Genomic DNA, 26,757 nt, shown 5'->3' on the forward strand with positions numbered 1-26,757 from the left:
ATGTGATTTAATTAGTAACTAAAGGTATTGTAGTAATTTATTGTCTGTATTCTGTAACAAGTTTGGTCATTGGTTATTGTCACTAGTTCTGATAACAACTTTTAAGTTTTAACATAATCTAAATCAAAGATTTGATCTAAGTAAATATTCTAAACTTAAAAGATTCATTTGCTTTCAGTCAATTCATTTATAGATGCTTCAATTACTATATGGAGAAGAAAGTGCAATGGCTGCCATAGTTTAGAAGTTAACTTTTTTAAACCAGCAGTAATAACACAGAATTGCTAGAGGACTACTCTTGACATGTTGCATACCAATCACCAAAAACACAGTATCTAGTCTTTTCAGAAAGCAATGTCTTCATTAAATTTTACTGTTCCAAACAATGACAACATATTCAACTGAGATTTCCAATTTCCTCTTGTTCTTGAATGCAATGGTTGCATTCACTTAAGCATGTTTACAGTTCAGAGATTGATGCATTCCATGCATGGAAACCAATCTTAATTGAGAATAACAAAATCCAGCTATCAAATTTAAATAAACTAAATCAGTGGGCGGTACATATAACCGAAAGTTACTGTATCTAAAAGTATCTAACGGAGATTTTAATATCACAAGTTAGACTGTTATATTCTAAGATAAAAGAAAAAAATGCAGGAATATAATGTGGCTGCCTAACACAGATAAATTATTGAAGATGTTTGCAGGTACCACAGCCACACACTGTGCAAGCATTTGTGCACATATTGTGGGTATTTTTTTAAATACATCCACACTCTTCAAATAACACTCACTGCTAAGGCCTTACAATTTTTGATGTTATTCCTATTCATGATCAACATATGTTGAAGTCAAAAAATAAAATATTTTATTTAAAAAAAACTAAATTTTTCATTTTTTAAAACTTTCTGTTGGTTGCTTTAGAAATCTTTAAATAACTCTGGTTAATAAATAGTGCCTGGACACGTAGCTTCAACTGCATTCAGAATGATATTAGTTGTATAATGCAAAATGTCTCGTTCTGCTTATTTCAGTTACAGCAAGCAAAAAGGGATAATTTTAGTCACAATACTATAAGCAGAAGTGCCAAGAGAAACAGTGACAGTTGGAAATTTCTAACCACTGATTCGAACATGTTTTTAAAAGCCTAAGGTAAGAAAGATGAATGCATTACGATAGACAGACGACCTGTCTCAAACACTGTGAGACTTACCTCGTGCTGACAACTTTTTCGTGTTGATAATTTTTGCGGCAAATTCTAATCCGGTTGCTTTCTGCACACATCGCCTCACAATTGAGAACGCACCTCTGCAACAGCCAAGAGTAGGGTTAAATCGCAGTAGCAGTCAGATACCAGACAGTATAAATAAATATACGTGGTATTCACTTTCAAAACAAATTTTGGGCTGCTACACATAGTATAAGTGTCTACGAAAATTAAGAGGCACTAGAAAATCCTGCTGAACTGTCCCGATCATAGCGATACACAAGTCCGTCAGTAGACGGATGTAGGCAATCTTATCTATCACGAAAGCTACCTGGTGATTAGTGCTACGTATACCAAAACCCCATGGAATACTGCCTTAAATATTATGCATCTGACTAATAATTGAATCCGAAATGATAAACATGCATTAATGATTGTACTTACTTTCCTAATTCTTCCTTGAGTTCGTATATATCACTGAACTTCACAGCAGACGTCGGAGTCGCCATGTTGAATGCTAAATGACTCTCCCGCATCAGTCTCGAAGTATCTCGCTCATCTGACGAGATGCATGAAAACAATGACAAAGACACAAGTAATTTCCTTCCAGAAGAACTATCTAGGTATCCATCAAATTTAATTAAATTAATTTATTTAAATCGTACTTAGTGCACATGTTCACGTAAATACTAAATATATTCCAAGCAGTTGGTAAGGTGTGTGTGGATGCACTACAACATCTCGTGCCGGTGCAGTAACGATACGGAGCGATCGCGGCGTTGGGTTGCTCCGCCGCGCACGCAGCGCGAGACTGCCGCCGCCGACCATTCGAAAAAAAAAAAAAAGCAATGGTGCGATCGCAATGATGACAGATACAAGAATTAATTTTCATCCCACTTCTCGATGCGAAAAGTTTCCGATAATCTAGCAAGCAAGATGGAGATACTGTCAACTTTGTGGGGTGGTGGACTTACATGACCTCAGTTTACTTAGAGCACTTTGGAACCGCTAGAAGACAGAACAGGATATATAGGTCGAGCGTGGAACGTGAAAATATTTTGAAGAATTTTATTTTTTATTTTTAAACATCATGCAGCTAACCAGACTGATGATTAGCAGCAAGGAAAGCTTCTTTTGGTGGTCTTGCATAATTGTGTTTATTTTTCGTTTGTGTTTCCGTTTGCCATGCACGTGAAGGATGATAACGAAGAAGAAACAGCTCCTGACCTATATCTTGATCAGTCCAAGAACTTTTGTCAGCTGAAAGGAGAGTAGGTCTGAGGTAAATGAGGCCACACCATGTCAGTGGGCGCGTAAAACCATAGACTGGGTTACCGTTTACGTGGGTGGCAAGGTGGCTACACCCTGTTGAAGTCCGCGGTCAGCCCCGGTGTTGCGAAAGCTGAGGTTTGACTACACCTACATTTCTATCGTTAATAGAATGACTGTTTCCAATGGTTCCTTCGTGCTGGCTTGGTCCTCGATAGGCTTGGGACGATGTAACGACGCCTTATCGTTAACACTTGTAGTGGATAAACTGCCTGAATATTTTCAGTAACATTTATAGTTTGAGGCTTACTTTAGAAATAGCTGTTTGTTATAGACGTCAGATGAACTCTGCGTGTACATCCCGTGCTATTCCTGACATTAAATATTTGTGACTTTAAAAAAAATTTTAAGATCTGATGCATGCTTCTTATCTTTTACTTTCATCTAGTTGCATACCGCTAGTGCCTCTAGCGATACATAGCCACGCGTTACTAATACACAGAAAGCTGTAAGTCACACTGAAATTATACACCTGCGAATGCGCATTATCATTACGTGACTGCAATCCCCCGCCAATCTTATGGGAACGCTAATACTATGACACCAGGTCATCAATAAAAGGTAAGGTCATTAACCCTTTCTTGCTCTTCCCCTCTCCCACGTATGCTTGTCTAAGCGTTTAAAGTTGGTCCCTCACCCCTCTTTGTATAATATTTCACTTGTACTACTTAGACTTACCGAGACAAACTACTGTTGATCGTCCCATAATCCCTAATTTAACATGACTGTATGCTTTTTTTTTTTTTTACTGGAGGGGGACTTTTTTCTCACTGAGCAAATCAAATTTGAATGTGCACACATGTACACTGCTAAACGGACAAAGGCGAGAAAAATAGAAGCTCTGTTTCTTGCAGCAGCATGCTACGTCAATCAAACAGCCCTGCCCTCTCCCTCCCGACTTCCCCATCTTGCAATGAGCACATTTTTGCTTCACGGGTATTTCGGTAGCAGCAGGAACTGTGTCGAGGGATGTGGTGAAACACTGGCATAGACAATAGAAGACTTCGGTAAGGCGACTGACGCCGTCTTCAATTTTCGCAGACGATACTGTGGGCGCCTGTAGAAAATGGGAAAGCACAAACAACGAGCAGTGATTTGATGGATTCTAAGGAAGGAGGCGATGGAATACTACGAACGATGGAAGGAGGGGTTGACGACCTCGGCAGAACGAAAACTTACACTTAGGTTATCGGCTAGAAATAAAAGCCATGCCAGACTCCTATGAGTGAAAGAGTGACAACCCTATCAAGACGAAATAACTATACCTCTCCAAAATCTCGTTATGCCACAACGTTGAGGACGTTCTTGTTGTTGTTGTTGTTGTTGTTGTTGTTGTTGTTGTTGTTGTTGTAACAAATATCTAGCTCTGTTAAATGTTTCAGCTTTGGGATTTCTTGCCTCGTTTAAATGCTGTAAACATATATCACTCATTAATTTGTTTCAACTGCTATGACACCTCCGGCCATCCAAAGCAGAAAAAAAGCATTTGTCGCTGGCTTCAAATACAGCTTATATACCTTGATGCACTGCGGACCACTTAAAAGAAATTAACTTACCTATTTGACCGAGAAAAGCACTGCTGCTATATTAAGATTCTGTAATCTTTCTGTTTTGTGTTTGTGTGTGTGCATGCGCCGTCCTGGTCGTCTGGGTATGCGTGTTTGCCTGTAGGCGTGCCGCGGGTTGCGCATTGTCAGAGAATCGTCTCTGCGTAGGTGTGTGCGCAGGTTGTGATGCCCTACATTATGTAGCAGCGGGTATGGCTGAAAGAAAAGCGACAAAGAGTTGAATGTACATCTAGAATGCGTGACCTCAAGTCGTAACGGGTGTGTCTCGTTGAGTGGCGCGGCGTTTTTGGCAGGTCTGCCACCTACAGATGCACTCTTCTAAGGTATGCGGGTTAAGGTCAACCAACATTCCATCTGTGGCCCCAAAGTGTTGTGATGACCAGTGATCTGACTTGTAGGTTCCCCACCTATGAAACCACGGTGAAACGGTTTGGGGTATTTTAAATGGCGTGGTCAATCTACTCTTAAAAAAATAACGTAGTGACGCAGTCAGAGGGACACTGGGTAAAGAGCAGTCTTTATGTAAGATACTTTGATGATGCCAAAACACCTGACAAAAGCACCTCGAAATATCAAGTGTCAGATGAAAAGATCTTAACTAGACAAAACAATATGAGAGCAACAAATTTCTACCGAAGCAAAGTAACGATATTACCGGTGATGGAGAGATTTCAAAAATGCAAGGTTTTTAAACTGAAACATTCTGTCTAAGACAAAGAAACGGTGACAGTTGACATTCAAACCAGAGTGTTACGCTTCGATTTCTCGCAATGGAAACTTGAGGAAACGATGTCCTGAGTTACTAACGATTTCTATGCGTACATTGTTCAAATAGTTATATGCCATATATGCAGTTCCTATGGCTTCATTTGTTTTGTGTATGTGTGTGTGTGTCCGTTGCTATTTTTCTCTACGCGCCCAAGTACACGTCCGTCGTTAGAGGGGAAATGGCTGAGGGTGAGTGAGCAAACACGTGGATGCCTACGTCCTCTCTTGCTTTTAATAAATTATCGATTCGAGGGCAGTTCATCTAAAAGGAAATGGGAGTTGAACGCCTTAATAACAACCGACATATTCCTGCAAAGAGGTCTAGGGAAAAATAGGTTAAAACGCGAAACTCTGCTGCTTCATTTTGACTTTGCAGAAAAAATGTGGGGAAAGCTAATCGAGGTTTAATACACCTGAAATCCGCACCTGGGCGCTCGCTGCAAATTGCGACACAAGTTAACGAGTGATGCTCCCTTGTTCATGACATGTCGATAACGCCATGCCAGGACTTAAGTGGAAAACATATAGGTCGACCTTTTTGCTTGCTCCTAAACTCACACTCATGCTTTTGAATTTTTTATTTATTTTTATTTTTTGTGCATGTTTTCATCAGTAGTCAAACATTTGCTTTTGAAACGTTTAAATTTGATATAATGAATTCCCAGAAGGTAAAGACATTCACCACAGAGACTCTCGTTCTGTTCTGGTATGTCCAACATGTTCAGGACCCTCAGTTTGAGAATATGAAGACCAACAGCATCAGGAATGTGAAGAAGTCTGTGATTTCTAGATCTTTATGTACTTACTCCATCGAGGACTTTCTTAACTGGACACATATCATCAAATATGTGGGTATGTCAAACTTTTTATAACTGTCGCGAACCTATACCGTAGTTATGTACACCAATTCTCGTAACTACACTCGACTACTCCGCCATTCCTGCCACATATGTACGTGTATTAAATACGCTTACACTTGACTGCTAACTGATGGAGATTATTATTACTTAGCTCCGAGACCCCAGCTTACTTTCCTAATAAAAACACAATGCAGCTAAGTGTGTTCATTACTTTTTAAAAGTCAGAGCTTATATAGTTCCACGCAAATCACTACATTAGAACTGCTCTAGATCGGTTTAGTAATATGAAAGAACGGAGGCACGTGATAGCCAGAGAAAACAGTTCAATCCAGTATTTTAAAGAGACAGAGACCCATCATAATAATGACGGTTTTCATATGATGAAGGGCAACAATCAACTTATGTACAATAAAACAATAATCGTTCTGTATTAATTGCTATTCCTTATGAATGTCTACTCTCGAAAATAACCGATTACGAATAGACTGAAGCTGGGTTTGTGGAACAACCTTAACACAAGCTGTGGCAGACCACAATCAGTTAGTCAAAACCAAGATCACATTTCTATGAGGTTCCTGAACATCAGCGACCAGCCCTCTATTGCGCTATAAGACTAATCGTCCCTGTGTGTGTGTGGAGGAGTGATTATCAAAAACACACATCGTTAGGGACAAATGGAGTTTCTCTTTCCGCTTTGTGTTTGGCGATGACTAACGAGCTGTCGGTCTCCCGAGACTAACTCAGCCACTACGTTCTCCCTCCAAGCCTCCCACCATGCACCAAGCACGGTCATTGTTCAGGCTGTAATGGCTGCAATTGTAGTAGCGAAGGCGTCGCCTTGGTAACGGAAACTGTTCCGGTGGGCCGTAGTGGAGACCCTTGCTTCGGGTCTTTCGTCTGTCTGTATTGTCCTCGATCTCGGTCTGGTGCATCCGGGGATACGCGTCTTGATCGGGACTTCATCTGGTGACGACGACCTGTTTACCCGTAAATATAACTCACGTCTGGGGATCCTTTGTGCGTTTCTCCATCTCGCCAGACGTCCAGACGCTCACACCTTGGAGGTCGCCAGGAAGTGCCGATAACGTGGAAACGACGACCGTCCAGCGAAGGCGACAACTACAGACGACCGCCGGCGGAAGCTTATGTTTCGGAATCGATCGGCAATCTTCGGCAATCCATTCCGGATGATGACTCCCATTTTTTAAAATAGGTTCGGCTCTTCTGGAAGTCCGAGTGTCTACGAGTGAGTTTGGAGACGTTGCGGATTCCTCGGTGACAGTTTTTTTATTATTATTATTATTTTTTAATCCCTTTACTCTCTTTTCTTGTCTTGTGCCACTTAACCTGAGTTCTCGCTGTAACGCGACGGCGAGATTGTGAGTACAAGAACCAACCAGAAAGAAGAAGAAACAGTGATTAATATGCATTGATTACTGTAACAATACCCAGACTGTTGGTGTCCGTGATTTTCATTTCACAGCATGTATGGCTAAGTTTTCTCATGTTGTCTTTTTCTACTCATCGCCACGTAAAGGTGAATAGCGAGATTGCTGTTTTAATCAAATTAAAATATTCGAGTCAAATGTAGCCTTTAAAAGGAGCTTTTCGAAATGGCATTGTAAACATGTCCTAGAATAAAATTAAATCTTCTATTGACCTTTTCTCGTGGTGTCTCAACGCAGCCTTGATCAGGTAAGCTCTTTTTGCTTTTTGTAAAATGAACGTTTAGTTGAAAAATCTGTAGGATCTCTGTCTGCAGCACAAACGGACAAGTCTGATGAGGAGGAAAATTCGAACTCGTCCTTCGCCGATAGCGAGTGTCAGTCGAGCAGAAGATGTTTCCGACGATGACGATGCTAGCGGTGATTAGTTCAGTCGGGCTAACAAGGCGGAAGTTGATTCTGGAAGTGAAGATGTGCTTTTGCCAGCAGCCCAGCTTTTTGACATTTTATTTATTCACCCCATGAGGAGCGTGGAAACATTGTTAACTAGACATCTTTGAAATCAATTTGGTTTGTGAGCAGTAATGGCCACAGGAATGCCCGTAATTTATCTGTTTGTTGGGGTTTGCCTCATACCGATTTACGCCGTGCCCGCGTCCTTCTCATTGCAGTCCTGCACGAAGTAACTTTGACTGTTATTGCCTTTAATGCATACAAGTATTTATATTTGTTGGTTCTTCTGTAAATAATTTTTATTTCTAACCAAAACTGTCATCTTTGTACAAAGAGAGTAATGCGGTCATTGTGTGAATTTCCTAAACAATTACAAAGAAAAACGATTTTTGTGTTTTGATTTGCTTTCAAAAGTACTGTATCTCGGTCTAGAAATACGCTTTAAAATAATGTAAAGAAATTTCGGTTGGCAAAGACAGCATATGTAAAATGCCACCTGAAAAGAAAAAGACTGAAACACACCAGTTATTTGATTATTGAGCTGCTCAACGTTCTCAGGCAAAACTGATCATGCCATTAATGTTTGATGAGGGTCTCGTGGAATTAAAGCACGTTATTGTAAGTAGAAACACATTTATAACTACTTTTCTCCGCGATGTATTTATTGGAATGATATTAAATTAAGCGAGGTGGAGCGAAGTGACCCACCTATCGACTGTGGTCCAAACCGCATGGAAATGCTTCTGACAAGTATGTTTTCACAGCATTAGGGATAAGGATAGAATAAGTGTTCCTGTCTCAATGCTGATCGAGAATACATTTTTACTGAAATCAATGATAGTGTTTCTCCAGGGTTTACAAAACTATTACAACTAATGTTCTCAAAACGGTATATATTTATGTTCCTGAGATTGATTTTGCCTTCTTGTGTCAGTGATCAAGAGAGATGGGCGATGGTGGTCAGAAGGATGCTTCTTTCTTTGTAGTATAAAATTTCCCTAGCCTCTCTTGCGTTCACTTTATCTGGGAATAAGACCGATGTAGTTAGTCTTTTCACAATAAAACACATCACTATTCAAGATATCGTTAAGTAATGATAACAAAAAATCTGGAATTACCGAAAATAGAGAGTAGTCTCCATCTCACTCACTCTCTCTCTCTCATTCATATATATGTATATCCTTTTCTCTGTCTCTTTTTCGATCCCGTTTTTCCTGTTTCCATTCCTGCCTTTCAACCTCTCCCTCTCATCTCGTGCTGACAAAGCAGGGCAAGATTAAACAGAACCGTCTGGTTCACAACACGGTTCATGGGAAATCGACAAACCTGCTTATGGCAGCGGAGCGGGAAGCCCCACAAATAAGCGCCTTTCAAACCAGAAAATCACTAACACATGACAAGGATAGATTCAGCATTAAGCAAGCAGACTATCTGTTACATTGTGGAACAAACTTCCTTGTCGTTCCGCTCAGCCAGGTCTGTTTACTCTACTACGTGCCCCGGATGTTCCTACTTTCCACAAACAAAGCCATCGTCTCAGTAATGAGAGCGGAAACCCGCATCGAACTGAGCAGGATTTTCCCTGAACTGATTAGAAAACGTGGCTGGATTGAGAAACGAACTTCAGGTATTTGTATGCAGATTGTAGTATGATGTAGAGGCCTGCAGGTAGGGATGTGTTTATGTGAATGCTTGAAATGAAGAGTGATTGGAGAAAAAACTAACTCTGTGTACTTTTCATCGTTGACCGGAAGTGTTACGGAGTCATTGCATCGACATGGGACTACAAAGATTGGTCCTGGAACGATGTTCTACTGATTTCTGTTTCGCTGGTCAGAGGTAAAAGTTTCTCAGGCCAAGGGAAAGGTTACGGAAGTACCATCTTACAAATTTCTGACGTTCATTTGTCATCTCAACCACGTTTCCTAAACGCGACATACTCGAGGCAAAGCCCAGACCCATCCTCTCTTCATTCTGAACATCCGGGTGCTCTACAACCGCTACTGAGTGGACGGAAATAATTTTAAACCTCGTGATCTTTTTCGACGGCAACGTACTAACCACACGACTAAATAAGCTCGTTACATTACCTGAACAAAAGTTATCATTGACAGAGGCCATGTTAAGCTTTTGTTCTAATAAGACATGCCTTAAATGGATGCCATCGCCAGTGGATGACAATTACTAAAGATCTTAATGTCGGCAGGAAAAAAAAAATGCAAAAAATTAACTGCATTAATTGATGAAAAAGGTGGTCCTTAATATTAACAAGCAGCATTAAATAGCTGTTTAGAAGACAGAATACATAAAGGAGAAATGAGAAATATAGGTATTAGTGGTTTCATTGTTTCATCGTCTACAAACAAGGCAGGCCTCATGATGGTAAGAGAGAAATTTATCATGAAGTAACAACTGATAGCAGGATATATTATGTTTCATGCACATGAACTCGATCGGTAGCTATAAAACCGAACAATGTTATCACAAACACTGGAAAGACTAGCTGCGCGCGCAGCCTGGAATCTATTCTGGTCACGTGGCAGTCACTTATCCGATTCATCAGTGGCGCAGACGACGGAGGTGTTGTTAACATGGTACCCCTACTTGACAGTCTCGTGGAGTGTATTTCAATCTGACCCTTTAGAAATGAAGTCAGCCATCCTTTCGGCAAGTATCCGTCCTCTTTTCGCCCATTTTCTCCCGTCCTCCCATCTCGTTCACAGCCCCCTGTGCAAGAATAAGGGAAGGTGCATCCACGCGATTTACCGGAAATGGGATTCGCGGACATGCTTACCGCCAGAAGCTTTTGCAGAACCGTCGACACTAGCCAACAGACGGAGGGATGGAGAAAGAGCTGGGGGAGTGGCTGTGTGGAGAGTGGGGACGACACCTTGTTGAACACCCAACCATTCTTTAGACTTTATTGTAGCAGCATCCGCTGCAATTACGGGTAAGAATAGAAAAGATTATTGGCGTGAAATGCAAGAGCACCTTAACTTTTTCTCCTCAGACGAGAGTCTTTACAGGAGGCCGCGCGGTGTGAAATATTGATCCTTGCACATTCACCCACTTGTGGTTGTATACGCAGCCACCTCACAAAGATGTCGTTTCAGCTATTCTTAAATGTTCCCCCAACATCCCCTGACCCCGCAACACACACACATACAGAGTCACACACACACAGTCACACACACACACACGTCTTTAATCAGCACAGGGCACCTTGTCCATGTTCTCGACCGATTGCCGTTTGTTATGTTTGTTATGTTTTATTTTTTCCCTCATTCACATATAATGAAAGGTCGAGCTGACAGCAACTGTCGCTGGCGACATCTATGAAAGCTGCTGAAATTTACAAAGGGAGCAAAGCAACAGTATTCAGGGGATAATTCAGGCTGATCAATTTACGAACTTTTCGGGCAGCTGTAAATAGGGCTCGCTAACAATATTCAACACGCCCGTCACGAGCGCAACAGAAAAGAGGACAATGCTTGTAAATCAATCAATACGTGGAAGTTATTGGGTCTCACATCACTCATTCCCCTCCCACACAAACACACACACCGGCGTGAGCACACGCATGCGCGTACGCGGGCACAGAGAAAGAAAGGGAACAGACATGATGATGATGATGATGATAATAATAATACTAATAATAGTAATAATAATAATAGTAATCATAACAGTAATAATAATAATTCAAAATTTGTTAAGCGCATACACCCACTCCTAAGGAGCAAGCTCTTAGCGCTTAAGAACAAGAACGAAACATGGACAGCATACGAGGGACAGGAAAACAAACAAATAACATATGAAATATAAAGAATAAACAACCGACCTAAACAAAGAATAAAATCAAATACAGAAAACACAAAGAGGAACCAAATAACAAGAACAAGAGCTGAGAGTAACATGATACTGCAAAAGGAAGGGTGTGAAAAAGGACCAGCAATGTGGTAAAGGCTATTAGGAGTAATGTTTACTGAAGACAGACAGGAGTGTTGGGAGAAAGAACAAATGAATGAATATCTTGTCCAGAGCTGAACATCGACTTTTTTTAACATCTGGGGGCGACGACTGCACGTAGCCTTGGCCTGGCCAAGATGTAGGGCCTCCAGACAGCACCACAGAAAGTCTGACAGCGAAATTACAGTGTGCCGGCGGCCCCCGGAACTTGAAGGTAGTGAATGTCTTACACGCAGACTATTGTTGCCTTCACGTCTGTTCAGAACGTATCAAAAGGTCTTAGTCCAATACACCCAGACGGAGAATATTCTGTTCAGACATTTCGATATGACACCGGACGCGTAAGCATCTGATCCAGATGTTTCTTCGGGGACTGCTTTAAAAAGCATGTTGTTTCCAGACACATAAGCACACCATGTCTAGGTTTTTCCAGACCTCTTCCCCTCTGAGAGTGACAACAAAAAGGCTTATTTGCAAAAGTATTGCATGCAGAGAAAACAAAATTTCCAATTTTTTGCCGAGGGCTGTGTCAGCAATCTGTAAGCGCCGTGGTCAATGAAGCTGTAATAATACATCTGTGACGATCGACAAGAGATTAATCAAGAAAACAGGTCCCTGACACAGCAACTCTAACAGAAAAAAGAAAAGAGTGACGTGAACCAAGAATGCCACAATGCCATATTTTGCTATCATTATGTACTTGCGGCACGATACCAGCTATGAACTATTGTTTTTAACCAATATTGTTTTCGATAACTGTAAACAATCATGAACTATTGTAAAGCAGGACAGATCAGCAAAATTACAAGTGATCATTTTCGTCATTAATAACAAAAGTTAGTTTGGAACGCTACAACGCATGTATATAGGAACACTTACTGTCATGGTTCCTTTAGTTGCTAAGCCCTCAGTGTATTTCTACGACAATATGGATCTCGGACATTTAGACATTAAGACTCGCACTGTGGCGGTGAAGGCAAATAGATTAGGTTTTTTCTTCGGATTAGTATAAATATGTATAAATCTTACCTGGCGCGATAAAGAGAGAACGGTAGATTAGACACACATATACACATTTTTGTGGATCCACTTTCACAGCCAGGTTTAAGAGTAGCTAGGACACCAAGAATATGTTCATTATTTTATAAATATATAGAGAAAGGGACTGCAACTTTACAGAGGTTTTCAAAGTGGTATTCATTCTCTTGAAAGAAGAGGGTACTAAAGGTTGATTGCTGAGTTTTGCTGACACGCTTGACTTTACTTTATTACAGTAAAAGACAAGGCCTTCCTGCCATGCTGCACTTTACTCAGCGACAAAAATTCACTCTGGAACATTAACACACCGAGCGTGCTTCCCGACTGCATGTTTCCAGCATCAATGATGACCTGGCTTCCCACTGGCGGTACTCATCAAGCGTGACTGTAGGTAGCTAGATAATGTCTCGCAACATCAAACATTTTTTTTTTTTAACGATGACGGGAGTAACAGCACTATGACGTCTGTATAATGACGTCATAAAGGACTTGGGATACAATGTCGTGATTGATTGCATCACGACGACACTCAAATGACATCAAAAAGCCCATTGGACAGAACTGCGGTCAGAGGGCATGATCGGAAAACACGGGTCTATATATAGACATCGCATCGATACATGTATGGTGTATGAACATTTTGTAAAGCACTTTGCGCCTGCCTTTTATGGTAGTGTAAAATGCTACATAAAACGCCTGAAGAATGCTTCTTTGATAAACCATAATGAGGAAGGAAAGCAGTTCAAATCCACGGATGTAATACTTTCAAGGCGTTCAACTGCTCGTCATCATTACTAAATAATTACTGTTTACTGTGTAGTGCAAAATGTAAACACAGTTCGGGAACAGAAACAGAAAAAACAAAAATCGTGTGGGTTGGGGAATCGATGTCAAGTAAGAGCTAGAGTATTATAAGACAATTTTCTGAGTCTGGGTTTGATGACGAGATGCGAGGGTTTTCCCCGACCTCCTAACTCTGTTCGCCAGAATGTTTTACAGCTTCATTCATGTCTCTACTGTTATCGTGAAAATAAATTCGGCTCATGTATGTGGTGGCGGTAGTTATATTTTGCGTACTGGATGTTTTTCTTTTCTTTTTTGTTTTTGTTGGAAATCTCACAACGAAGAAAGAATGAAAGGACTTTGAGGAAAAATTGTCTCAAGTGCACCTTCTAGTTTTGTATTATGGCTGACGAGGGCACCAACAATGTTGCAAACTCCAACGGTTGCAGCCAGACACAGCAGCAGGAGGTGCCAGATGAAGTCGGCAGACACTTTTCAGCCTGCACTCAGTGCGGCATCGGCACGACGTCCGCAGCCTGCAGCCCACGGTGACGTCAGATGACCGGTCAGCTTGACTGCAGGCCGGGCCGCTGGTGGACATGGTCGAGCTGCAGCACTCCAAGTACGTGTGCTCACTTCCAGCCCCCCACTACCTCACCCCTTCCAATATTTCTCTGTCAACTCTCCTTTCTCTCATGCATGCGCTCACCGATTTCCACACGGATAGTACATACATATGTAATTCTTTTGGTGTTATGGGTGTTAGATAGGCATGAATGTACATATGTAACTCAAAAGCTGAGCACCAAACACGTCTAAAAATATACTTTTACCACTTGAAATAGTAAACAAATATGTAAAGAAACGTTCGGCGTCGCAAACCAACCAACCTAAAACAACATCTTGACATCCCGAGCACCCAAGGGAGGGCCGGCCTTTTGGTCTCACCCTCCCTGGGCAGTGAAACTACGACTGACCAAACACATCAGGTCTTTCAGTTGACAATTTTGTATGTCCCGAGAATGATCTGATAAATATCAAAATGGCCCTCGAGAAAAAAAAAAGGTTCCCCACCCACTGACCTAAGGCAAGGCTGTATCCTCGTCTTTACTCTTGAATACAGTTATTAAACCCTAGTAACACCGACATCATCCCAAGGCACAGCGATATGCGCACTCTTCCACGTTTGATTTGTGATTTTGCCGCTGAGGGGACACCCCACTCCCTCCCTCTCTCTCCCTCTCTCTCCTCCTCTCTCTCACCTCCTCTCTCTCCTCTCTCTCCCTCCCTCAGAGCTCGTCGCTGCTTGTTTGATGTCGTGCTTTACTATGACGTGGTCGCCTACGGGATGTCGTTGTTTGCACGAGATGAATACCACTTTCCCTGCTGTTCACGAGGGCTTAGACTGAAAAAAAAGGTCGCGGAAAAAGGAAGTGAGACAAGGGCGTAAGAGAAATGTTTGTCATGCGCGGAAAATCCTGCTGCAAGTTCGTTGGTCGAAGAAGTGCGCCATGAAGTTGCTCTGCAGCAGACAGGAAAATAACTGGAAGGCATTCTGTCTGTTTTAGTTTGACGATAGCCCATGATCTGTAAATCTGAAGCTCACTTCTTCTAAAATCCCTTTCTCACACTCGCTTTTTCTTCTCCCTCACTCTTCGCGAGAAACAAACGTTTGCACGTCATGTAAAATTTGTTGAGAAGTAGAATTAGTGTAGAGCCAGTGGTCCAAAGAAAACATCTGCATGCGCTCAAACAATCTTTGTTTCCTTGGCGACCTATTAAAAAGACAGCTGATATCAGATAGCGAAATTAATTGCTGTTCGCTTTCAAAAGGAAAATAATCGTGCAGATTGTTCCTAATGTAGGAAAACAAATCCTTTATATTAAATTGTCAGCTTTAGTACAAACAATGGCAGAACCGCCCAAAGATTTCAATGGGATTAAAGGTTTTAGCGCCAACTTACTACTACAGTAATGGTCTTCTTAACCGAACACATTGTCAAATGTGTAAGTGTAACTATGTTTATAAACTGATATGAACGCAATGTAAACAACTGCTGAACACACAGTCCCATATTTGACAATACATCTCCAGGTAAGAAGGCCTTGTAACAAGATCTTCGTGAAATTCTTCCTCTCTTTAGAGGGGAGTTCTTATTTTTTTCAGGCAGCATTTTCTTACTGCCTACTTACCAATGTTTACTGTGTTCATAGTTAGTACCGGCTTAGCAATTTAACGCATCAGCTGTTTAAAATTACTACAGTCTGCATTTTTTTCAAAATTACAATGGGTCGTGAAAATCAGAACTATCTTGTTGTTGTTGTTGTTTTGTTGTAGTATTATTCGCAACTCATCTATCGCGAACTTTGCCACGGCACGTATGGTCATTATTTGTCCTCTGGTGACGAGCAAGTCCGAGAGTCGATCCAGATTTGGGGCTGAATGCAAGAAAATCACGTTCTTCTGTCTTTTAAAATATTCTTGCCATTTGCTTCTGGCAACCGACATGTCCATCCACTTCAGCTGATTAAAGTTTCTTGCCACCTGCTTGTAGGGCTGGACAATTTTGTTGTTGTATAGCCTCAGTTGCTGATCTTGCAAACCTCGGACAGTCAACCAGCATCCAGTGTCCAAAGTTGATGGCGCTGGTAGTTCCCTATGGCCGCTTTCAAGGATTTATGTTAGCGATTCGTCGATTTCTATCACAGTTCTTTTAGGACGATGTTGCTATATATTGTAATAATAGGTGGTGGTGTAAAATATTGACAACCATCTTCCTCTTTCTGTCTACCCTTTTCTCCACTCCTTCCTTGCTGTCGAGATACCTCGAGCATAATATACACTGATGAGACTACAGAATCTTCGTTATTCATTGACCCGGTCGACTTAATCCTTTCTTAACGCCGGGTGGATCTTCTTGTCACTGATCGTCTTGGCTCTTAATTATCTGGGAGAATCGACATCGTCGGTTTCAGACAAAAGACGATACTGATAAACACGCCGACGCCTTTCTTTTGTGCATCAGACGCATATACAAGTAAGAACCACGTATCCAATTTGTTTTTCTTCCTGTGGCAATATTCTATCAGATTTCACTTGCTGTAGTTGTTTCGGTTTCCATCAAAACATGCCCTTGTCTCAGGGGAGAAGAGATTTATTGGAAACTGTTCACGTTAGGTCTCGCAGTAAGCTGTGTCCAATGTTTCAAGTGCAGTTCAGACAGTACAGGCTACAATAGCTCACACAAAGATCAGTTTGGAAGGTCGACCACAGTTCAAGAGGTTTTTCAGATGACTGGGCGGAGCTCGGTCCAAGGTTCTGTTTCCCAAAATCTGAGTCAGCAGCCTCCTTCTGTTCTCGAGATTAAAGCCTATTGTTTGTGATGAATGAGTGGAAACTTTATTTCAATGCCTTATCAGAGAAATTGTTGTTGTTGTTGTTGTTGTTGTTGTTGCTTGCTGCTGCTGCTGCTGCTGCTGCTGCTGCTGCTGCTGCTGCTGCTGCTGTTGTTGAGACTCAGGAAAAATAAATAATAAAAAAGTCATTACCTCACTTTAGACATTGCTAGTATCATCTTCAAAGGCCATTTTTCCCGGTACATATTTTTCTTTGGACCTCAGAAGACGCAAAAAAAAGCGAAGAACCCCCCAAAAAAACCAAAAAAAAACAAAAAAAAACAGGATAGATCACGTAAATTGGGACAGAAATGTTGGGGGAGGTGGAATTCCTGCGGAACATTCCACGTCCAACGATCTGGAACAATTGTACACGAATGCTAAGACCTTGACTGCGAAAATATCTTCTCAGTTGCTTTTTTGTTTGTTTGTTTTTTGTTTGTTTGTTGTTTTGTTTTTTTTGGTAGGTTTTTTTTTTTTTTGCCGGGGGGGGGGGGTCAATACTCCTTCCTTTGGGTAAAACAGCTCTATTGTTTCTTCACTGCCAGCACGATATCGGTTCTTCTTTCCCTCCAGCAGCACGGCTCCATTGTTTCACTGCCTCACGCAAGACCTGCTGCTAACCGCTCTGTCGTCGGCGTGGCATTCCCAAGGACCAGGCGGTTTTAATATGACAGGAAATGCACGTTTTTTTCTGGGTTTTTTTTTCTACGCTCAACAAAACCACGTTTTGCTATTTGTGTGGAGAATGTGGTCGTCTGCATTGCCTGAAGGTCATGCTGGAGACGGAAGAAGAGGGAACAGGAGGGGCAAGGGTGTGGGCGCAAGAAAAAGAGAATCTGAAGGGGATGGGTGTGTGGGATCTTGAGGACTCCCGAGGCCGTCACTCCACCTCTTCATGGTTTACGAAAAGGTCTGATAAATTCCTGGAAATTCTCAAAAGGTCTGCATTTAAAATTCTTTATAGAATTCTTCGCGCGCGTGCGTGCGTGGCACGAGCAATACAAACGCGCTAACTGCAGGTCACACGCTATCCAAACAGCTAATAAGGAAAAAAGCGTAAATATCTAAATAAAAAAGTTTATACAGTTTTCTATTTATTAATCTTTGAAACTCGAGCACACGTTTTAGCGAGTAGCTATTTAAAAACGATAATTGCATTAGTGAGTCTAGAAAATGTCCGACTTGACAAACAACAAAGACTAAATGTGGCAAGGTAATACAGGAAAATACACCCAAGTCAGTCTTAGACACAGACACCTTCTACTGCCTAAATCAAAGAACTAATTAAAATTTACGGGCTCCAGAAGACCAGCAGACATTCCACCCTCACAGAAATGAATGACTTGACACCTGTGATGGCCTTTTCTTTAGCTCCTAAACACAACAGATACTTACAGGTAAAAACACAAAATCGAGTAATATTTTAAGCAAATTACCAATAATAATACACTCTGTGTGTGTGTGTGTGTGAAACTAACATAGTTTATCTACTAAAAAGATCAACAAAGAATTTGTACCTAAGGACACTCAGACTGTGAGAGGCGGCACTCATCGTTCGTGTCCTCAAGGAGCCTTTAGAGAGGAATGCTGAGTAAGCCCAAACCACACGTTGCTCTTAAATCGACAGCAGTAAGAAATAGCGAATGACATTTGTCAACTGTAAGCGAAATCCACCCAGCTTCATCTTTGTCTGAAAAAACTGCCTGTCATGTCTGAAATTGTTATCGGGTGTTCAAAAACTGTAGTCGTCGGTATGATCCAAACTCTATACACCTTTCCTTGCTCTGAGCTTCGATTGGAGGTATGTTTTATGATGTTTAATTTAAAATAAAAGGTAATTCCACGATCGTAGGGGAGAGGGGTATTAGAAAGGGAGTGAGGTGACAGGGATTGCATTTATCTCGAGACCAACTGTTTTGTGAGGGCGGCGCCAGTCTCCTCCGCCTTTCTGTCTTTCGGTCCTCAACCCTCTAGTAATCAGATATCCACTCCACATCTGGATCAACTAGGGGAACAGATATACACTGCATCTACGAGTATCCAATCAGCTACTGTGCGCACCTTAGGGTTCGACTCCATTGTACTAAGCCATCCCTTCTGTGTGATAGATGTGGGTGGACAGATGGTTGGTCGGGTGTGCGTGTGTGTAATGACTGTTGTTGTGTGTGCTTTCTCTTCATCTATCTTTCTTCCTCCAACCTACCTCCTCTCTCTCTCCTTGTGGCATTTGTTTACAGGGCCAACCCTATGCCATGATACAGCCTTAGTTGCTGACGGTATTAAATACCAATTCCCCTCCACCTCCATCCTCTCTCCTTCCTGTGCACGAGCCTCATCTGCGCCTCTTACTGTCATTCTCGCGCTCATCATGAGGCTATGATCCGAACCTGCTCTCACCCTAACGATGTTTAAAAAAAAAAAGTAGGAGTGTGGAGGTTGGGTGGGATGCGGGACATTGATGGCGAATGTAGGCGTTTGACAGAGACGAGGCGGAGGAGAGCGTGGTGGTAGGCGCTGGTGTTGTTGCTGTCACTAATGAGAAGGCTTTTGTGAGTGGAGGAGTGCGGCGGGGCCGGCCCCAGCGCCTGTTGTCATCGATCAGGGGGCTTAACGCGGGGATCGCGGGTGTCTCCCAGACAAGCTGGGCCTCCCTTGATGATGACGCGCTGTCACAACACATCCAGCTGCCGATTAACCGCCGTGGATCATGACTTTGGGGGCATTGATTAACCAGCTGAGGCCTGGTCTCTCTTCGCTGCGCTAATGAATGGAGATGTTGCAAGTTTGCCTTCCTTTCTTTCTTCTAATTTTTTTTATCCTATCCATCCCTCTTTCAAAGAGGAGCAAATATTCAACTCGCACGTTTGAACTTTTGGGACAGAGTGACCTGGGAGCTTTCCCTCCTGGGGAAGATGTTTGCATGAATAAGCTTACATTGTTAAACACATTTATACTGATTTGCCTTGATCTGCAGGTGAGAGAGGGAAATGTGCCTCGCGGCAGGAACCAATCCAAAAACCAAGCTCAATGAAGGAAAGGGATATGGAAAAATTGGAAATAGAGTCATAATGAAAACTCTCTTTTCCAGTCACGTGGACGAGACGGCATAGAAAAGAAAGGGATTGATTGATTGATTGATTGATTGATTGATAGCCATAGAAGAGGTGTAAACAACAATATATATTACAATCACTAATATAGAGAGAAAACACATGCAAGTATTACCAACACAAAACTATTGGCTCTTAATACCTAATAATCAAATAATCTTGTCATTCTCCCATGGAGAGAGAGAGAGGGCATAAAAATATATACATATATACTAACGAAAATGAAGACTCTCTCGCTGCATCTTGAAAGTGTAAGGCGCCGTTAGGGCGAAAATTAATCTGACCTTCTCTCAGCTTTTAGTGCGTAAACATTTGACTCACTTCATCAATTTTTTAAACAGCCTCACCTTAAAAGGAACAATAGACACTATTGTATTCATCAGTACAGTGTGGAGTAATGTAGGAACTGCAAAGTACAACTCGAGCGAAACATTAGTCACTGTGCGTGACGAGGGCGAGGGATTCTCTCAAGCGTTCATGCACGTCTCCAAGAGGCAAAGTCTTGCGACTCCCAAAGTTAATGAAGCAAGTGACGGTTCGATCCACTGTCTCAAACGACTTTTTTTCCACCTCCATTTATTTTATTTTTGTCTCCGAGCGGTCAGACAGCAACTTGCAGTGGCTGAACTGTAAATGTCAGACGGCCTGGACCGAGAGACTCAATAAACCATTGGTCCGCCTGACACTGGCATCGTCTCCTGATGCTGGGCTGGTCCAGCGAGACTTTAACCTACACTCAGTCTGTTCTTCTGAAGGCAAGACAGTCACCAAAGTGTCCACGTGACTAGGACATCAACGCCATAAATATATTTTAAGAGACGACCGCTCCTTTACCTCACATCAGCTGCACACGACTACAGACCGATTCCCAGGACGAATACCGCTTCGTTCAAGCAATGACCTCTATGACCCCAGGGGAGGTGATGAATGGTCAGAGACCGAAAAGACAGGCAGGCCGACATTTGGCTAATGTTTTAAGAGACAGCGACTTGTTTAGGGCTAAATCCTTGAAACGATGAACTCTTCTGGTGGCTGGAATGGATGATGGCGGAGGAGGACTAGACAAAGCAACCGCCGCACCTTTTGACTGCGTGGTGTTTAGCGACAGAGGCAAGATGTTTATCACAACTTGACATCAACATACTGGGATGGTTGCTCCATCGGCTAATAACACGAAAAAAACTAAACAAAAACAGAAATAAATAAGTAAAATAAGAAAGTTTTAAAAATATGAATAGAAATTCTACCTTTCCAACTACAATAAACTTGAACTCATTATGTATGTCTTCTTCTTCTTCTTCTTCTTATTATTATTATTATTAAAGACACTATTTGTGGCTTATTTGTTGGATGAGTAGTGATAGTAATTTTAAGCAAGATTTTCTAGGCGTGGTTCAAAAACTTGCATTAATTTAGATGTAAACTAATATACAAAGATAAATATGAAGTACAAACTGAAAATAGTAATTATGGCAGGCTGGACCCTTCAATGGAAGCCAGTAAGTTTCAATGTGTGAAATATGCTGCTTTTTATTGTTGACCTGTAAATCAATAAGACGAATGCACATTATTTTAAAATGAGGCTGTTGTCAACTTTGTTAAACGTTTTAAATATAAACGGCTGAACTCGTTGCAGGGAAGACGCCTTTGACTCCCGAAGTGTGGTCGTCGCCACCTAGCAACCTCGGCAGGGAAGAGGATGCCCAAAAGAAGTGCTCATTAGCCTAATCTCAGTTTTACCCATTTCTCCACAACCAGATAAGTTAAAGAAAGCAACCTCTGAATCCACATTCCCCGCCAGCACAAACAAGAAACTTGTATTGCCGGAAATGGTATCAGCACAAAGAACCTGCTAATATCCGGAAAATCGTGTCAGAATAAGCAAAGAACCTGCCGGTACCTGGAAATCCTGTCAGCAAGAGACCCTTCAGTCCTCAGTCCTTCCAGTTTTCTGCTCCATTTTGAAATATCTTTTTAAAAGTATAAAAAATTGTCTCTGAGCATTCGGGCTTTTAAAAAATATCATTCCTCTGAGTTTTAATGACCGTTCCCTCATAGCCGATTTGATGCCATCACCCTGCCTCCCCCTCCCCAGCTCCCACTTTATCATCTTGTGGCCCATCATCCTCTGTCCTCCTGCAGCACTCACTCGCCACTCTCTCCAGGCCGACATCGTCTTCCTAAGAGTACTTTGTGCAAGAATTGCTCTGATATCGCGTCCGTTCACCCTGGAGTATTGTTCCCTTTTAGTTTAACGTTTGTTATTCAGGTGATTATAATACCTTTAGGTTCCAAAAGGTTTCTTAATTTGAAAGTTTAAGAACAAGACATTATTACTAGTAAAGAAAGATACCACATTTGTCCATCAATAAGAGCCTATTTCCTTCCCAAATTGCGCAAAGCTGTGGCCCTCTTTGTCACTGCTCCCAGACTTCCCTGAACAAAGCAGGCAGCATCTGTGGACGATGAGGTGAGGCTGGAACAGACCTCCAAAGACATCTGCAAAAATGTATAAACCACAAAGAAAGACAAGAACGGAAATAGTTGAAAATGCCTTTGGTGTCCGACAGCATAAAATGAACAAATGGACATGGAAGGGAGGTGAGTCATGTCCACCTGTTGCTGGGACTGGCGAGACAGTCTTTGGAGACTGGCGGCGGCCTTTGGCCATCGCAGCCGCTCCTCCCCGGGAAGCGAAATGACTGACGTCTGCTGCTCTCAGCGGTTTTCGTCTGATGCGCAGCAATTTGCTGTACGTGCTCTGGCTCTTCAGATGACAGGCCGACCAGGCATTGACCCTAAAATCGCTGTGCTGTTTACTGGTACCCTCCCAAAAAGGCTCAAAAGATGTGTGCATGCAAAAGGAAGACAACCCAGTCTCCAGACATTTAGCCTCCTCCCTCCTTCCAGGCATCTTCCTGTGGGTTGGTTGTCGTCGAACCTGGCTTCTCGAACTCTTTCGGCCTTCGAGAACAATCCTATATTTAATGCATTAAGTCCTATTTTGCAACAAAGATATCAGCAGACGAAAAGGATACATGCTCGAATGGTTTAATACCGATCTCTCTTTGAACAGTAAAGTGAAGGAGCAGAATTCAGCCAGTTCGCGAAGACGGAAGAAATATTCAGGAAATACTTTTTTTTAAAAGCAGGGGAGTTCTATTCTATAATAAATCACACAATATGCACTTCAAAGATGCTGTAAAACATCAAAACACATGGAAAGCGTTTAAGACTGAATTATTAGCGAGTGCACTGCGCGTGAGGGCTTTGTTGAAAAATATACAAATGGCTCGCAAAACACGTGCAGTCTCTTCCTTTCCCAGTGCTTGTAGTCATGGTAACCTTGTGGACTACGTGACAATGTTTGACAAAATTATTCGTGAAGGATTTTTTTAAATTTTAAACATTAATGTCACATATTTAATGAAACGTGTCAAGTTAAGATCCTCTACCACGGGGCTGCAAAGGGCTAATGAAATTTCGTCAAGCAGGTTTTATATTAATGGTTTTTTTATTTGGGCACAAGTGTCTGTGGCACCTGTGGAAAACAATGAGGTGCGGTTAGTAGATCAGTCCTCAGTTGTTTTCGCCACCTATGTCGAATAAATAATCACTGCATCGCTTGCAGCAAGCTGTGCCCCCGTGTAAGCCAGTTCAGTGCTTTTGTACCCTAGACCCTGCCTTTACCTTCCGGTCTCCTAGGACTTGAACAAAAACCATCAAAAAATGCAGCTTCTTTGCTATGGGCCCTCTTCTACCTCCTGCGATAAAGCGCTCCGAGTGTGTAGCAGTCTTCTGAAAACTCAGGTGTTTATCAGTTAAACTAGCAGACTCAACCCTCCATCACACCCTCCTCTCCTTTCTTAGATATTCCCCATTCCTGTCGTCCTGATAGTTTATCCAGTTTTTCCCAGAAGGAAATGTGGTGGATACCTGCGCCTTAACATATACATCATCCCAACAGCACAAGAGCTCAGCCAAGGAAAAACAGAATGGAGGAGCCCAGTCCTTGGACATCAAAGTCGATCTAGTGTGTTCAGTCCCCATGAAATAGACTGAGAACAGTCATCACAGATGGTATTTGCAGCAAGTGGCAACCAGAAATGTAGTGTCTCCACAGTAAACGAGTTCCTGAGTGGTGTCATCACTAACTGTCTGGCACCAATCATCTGAATTATTCGCAGCGACCGTGAATAGTCAGAAGAACTGTTTGTTTCAATAACAGGAAGTTTGTGGAGCAAATAAAACTTTTGGAGGTTAAGTTAACCACTTGGAGCTGTGATTCAGCTGTTGTTCATTCGTGTATGTAATGTGACATTTCCAGAAAAGTCTTTTTCTGTAGTCGTACTAAAAAGCATCGTGCCTGAATGTTGGGCAGGGTGTAACATCGCATGTGTGTGTGTGTTCTTATACATTTTTTGGTATATAAATGGCAGTTGGCAATGGAAACTTTGCCAACGCTTAAGAAGGTCCTTAAGAAGACACGTGAGTATGTGTGAAGGGTTTCTAGTGACCTAGGATTAAACATAGCCTGATAGTAAAAATACACAATAAGGTAAAAGTGAAAAACATCCGGCAGGCGGGGTCAAAGCGACAGTTCGCTCAGTGACCCCGCCTACATGTCATCCCACTTCATGGTTTAGTGACCTGACATGACATACGAGGTCTCTAACGGCTGGTTTGTTTCGAGATCTGTCCTTCGTTATCAGAACTCGATACTTGTCTTATTATACAGTGACCTGTCCTACAAAACTCAAACATAAGACCCGTTTAGTGCCAAGCACGACTCACAATCAGACCTAAATAATCCATTTTCTTAGTCACGTAATCGGTCACGTAACTACGTCGGGTGCTGCAAGCCACCATTGCAGGAGTCCACCAACAATAAAGACTGGAGCGAGCTCGTGACACTCGATTCTAAAACTCTCTCCTGGGTGTACACTGCACGTGCATGCGTGCGTGTGCATGTGTCTGTGCGCATGTCCACACGCATGTATGTTCCAGCAACAGTTTTGTAGCTGTGTAGTCGTGTTGGTCTGTCGCCCATAATGTCTACAGCTCCTGTTGGACACGGCGGGATCCGACGAGAGCGGGGTTGAAAGCGAGATATTTATACTGAGCACGACACAGACAGCGGCCCACCGAGCAACTCTACCCGTGGACGTTGCAATATTCTCCCTGTTTCCACCATCGCCACTATTGATTTCAGCTAGTCCCAGAGTAGTAGTGCCATTCTAGGCTGCAAGCCCCGGCTGTTGCCACCCCAGTGCGACAGAAATCGGCCGGCACTTTTTTTTTCCTCCCCTCCTCTTTCTTTCAGTTTATTCCAAATTAAATTCCTGAGCTGGCAACTAGGGCTCTTTTTATCATTTCACAAACCTTGCCACCCCACTCCCCATCACCATTCTCTGGTGAAGCAGGAGGGAACTTCTGTGTCGCTAGGGGTAGTGCAAGGGGGGATCCTTCAGCTGCAGCTCTTGCCATGTGCACACGGCGCTGGCTTTGTGGTCATCTGTCAGCGATAGACAATGACTTCATTTATTGTCTCTCTATAAACATGTAGGTTACTGTCCTGAATTGAATTTCCTCAGACAATGGGGGATGGCGACGACAGAGAAAATGTCGTCTGCTGCCTGCCGACTGATTGCACAGACCACCGGTTGTATAACAGCCGGGTGTAGGCGTCGTTCCAGGTCACGTGTACCGCAGTTAGTGTAGCAAGGTCAGGTGTAGCAAGGCCAGGTGTGCCAAGGCCAGGTGCACCGAAACATTCTCAAGATCGATGACGTTGCAGATTCTTCAAGGTGGTGCACTGCACACAGCCAAAATCCCCTAATTCTGCTAATTGCCTTTACCTGCACCGTACTGGCAACATAAGCATACTGTCTTCTGTCAAAATGTATCCATCATTCCACACCTGGTGCCACTCACAGGTCAATGAGGTTTTTAACCTGTTAACCGACCGTGGGGCACGAGCTTGCTGGCTCGCAGGATGCACGTGCAGACTAGTTCATACTAGAGCAAGTGTAGTACTGAGGAATTCTCACGCATTGACTTCATTACTTAATTACACTTAAAGGTATCATAGGGTGTAATTTTTGTTGTACGGATTGGTTAAAGCTCAGTGCAAGATATTATTTCTCGTAGTCTGGATAAATCCTCACTGCTGTTCTTGACATACATACCTACAAAGATCACCTTAGTAGAAAATGACCTGTCACCTTTGTCTACAGATAAGTCTAATTAGCATAGGTTTCAGGTCTTCCATCAGCTATACCCTTGTACAATTTGTAATTTTTGTATTGTTGCTATTTTTTGTGCATTGTGATGTTTGTAGTCGTACACTTCGCTTATCTCGAGAACGGATGGAAGTGTTTGCTCATATTTGGAGAAATGGCTTCTTGCCCTGAACTTTACCCAGTTATTAACCAACTAAACCTCATTTCAGCTTCTGATTAATGCTTTGTGTCCTGTGTCTCTGTGAGGTAAGCTCGGATGATAGGTAGGTGGGTGCGTGGTGCATGTGTAACTGTGAAAAACTCCATCAGCCGATTCTACATTATTAAAAACAAAGCTGTCATGTTTTCAAGAATGTAACAGTGTTGCTCAAAGGAATGCAAGCAAACGATAATTTGAGTATTTACTTGCTACACAGCAACTGTCAAGTATAGTTTAGCTAGGAACTACCCACATTGGAAGTTTCATCAGATGGCGACATACATCTCAACCGCTCAGCCAGAGGATCGTTGATGCTGTCTGTAGGAAAGATTCCCAGAAAAGTGGCTTACTGCGAACCACGTTGATGGAAATTGCGGCAGTTCAATA

General features: G+C 42.3%; 1 protein-coding gene across 18 annotated transcripts in view; it reads right to left on the minus strand.

Moving 5' to 3' along the window:
• Positions 1-26,757, minus strand: part of LOC112574878 (calcium/calmodulin-dependent protein kinase type II delta chain-like) — a 99,161-nt gene that overhangs the window by 54,090 nt on the left and 18,314 nt on the right. For 5 of the 18 annotated variants that reach the window (XM_025256270.1, XM_025256261.1, XM_025256244.1 and 2 more), the window contains exons 1-2: positions 1,655-1,952; positions 1,217-1,311 (exon numbers count right to left, since the gene is read on the minus strand). In XM_025256270.1, coding sequence (XP_025112055.1) covers positions 1,217-1,311; positions 1,655-1,746 — 187 coding nt within the window. In that variant the 5' untranslated portion in view covers positions 1,747-1,952. Of the gene's footprint in view, positions 1-1,216; positions 1,312-1,654; positions 1,996-26,757 lie in introns of those variants that run through there. The other 13 variants (XM_025256297.1, XM_025256268.1, XM_025256321.1 and 10 more) reach the window with 8 other exon arrangements.

Source organism: Pomacea canaliculata, linkage group LG1 (genome assembly GCF_003073045.1).
Source record: "Pomacea canaliculata isolate SZHN2017 linkage group LG1, ASM307304v1, whole genome shotgun sequence".
NCBI lineage: Eukaryota > Metazoa > Mollusca > Gastropoda > Architaenioglossa > Ampullariidae > Pomacea > Pomacea canaliculata.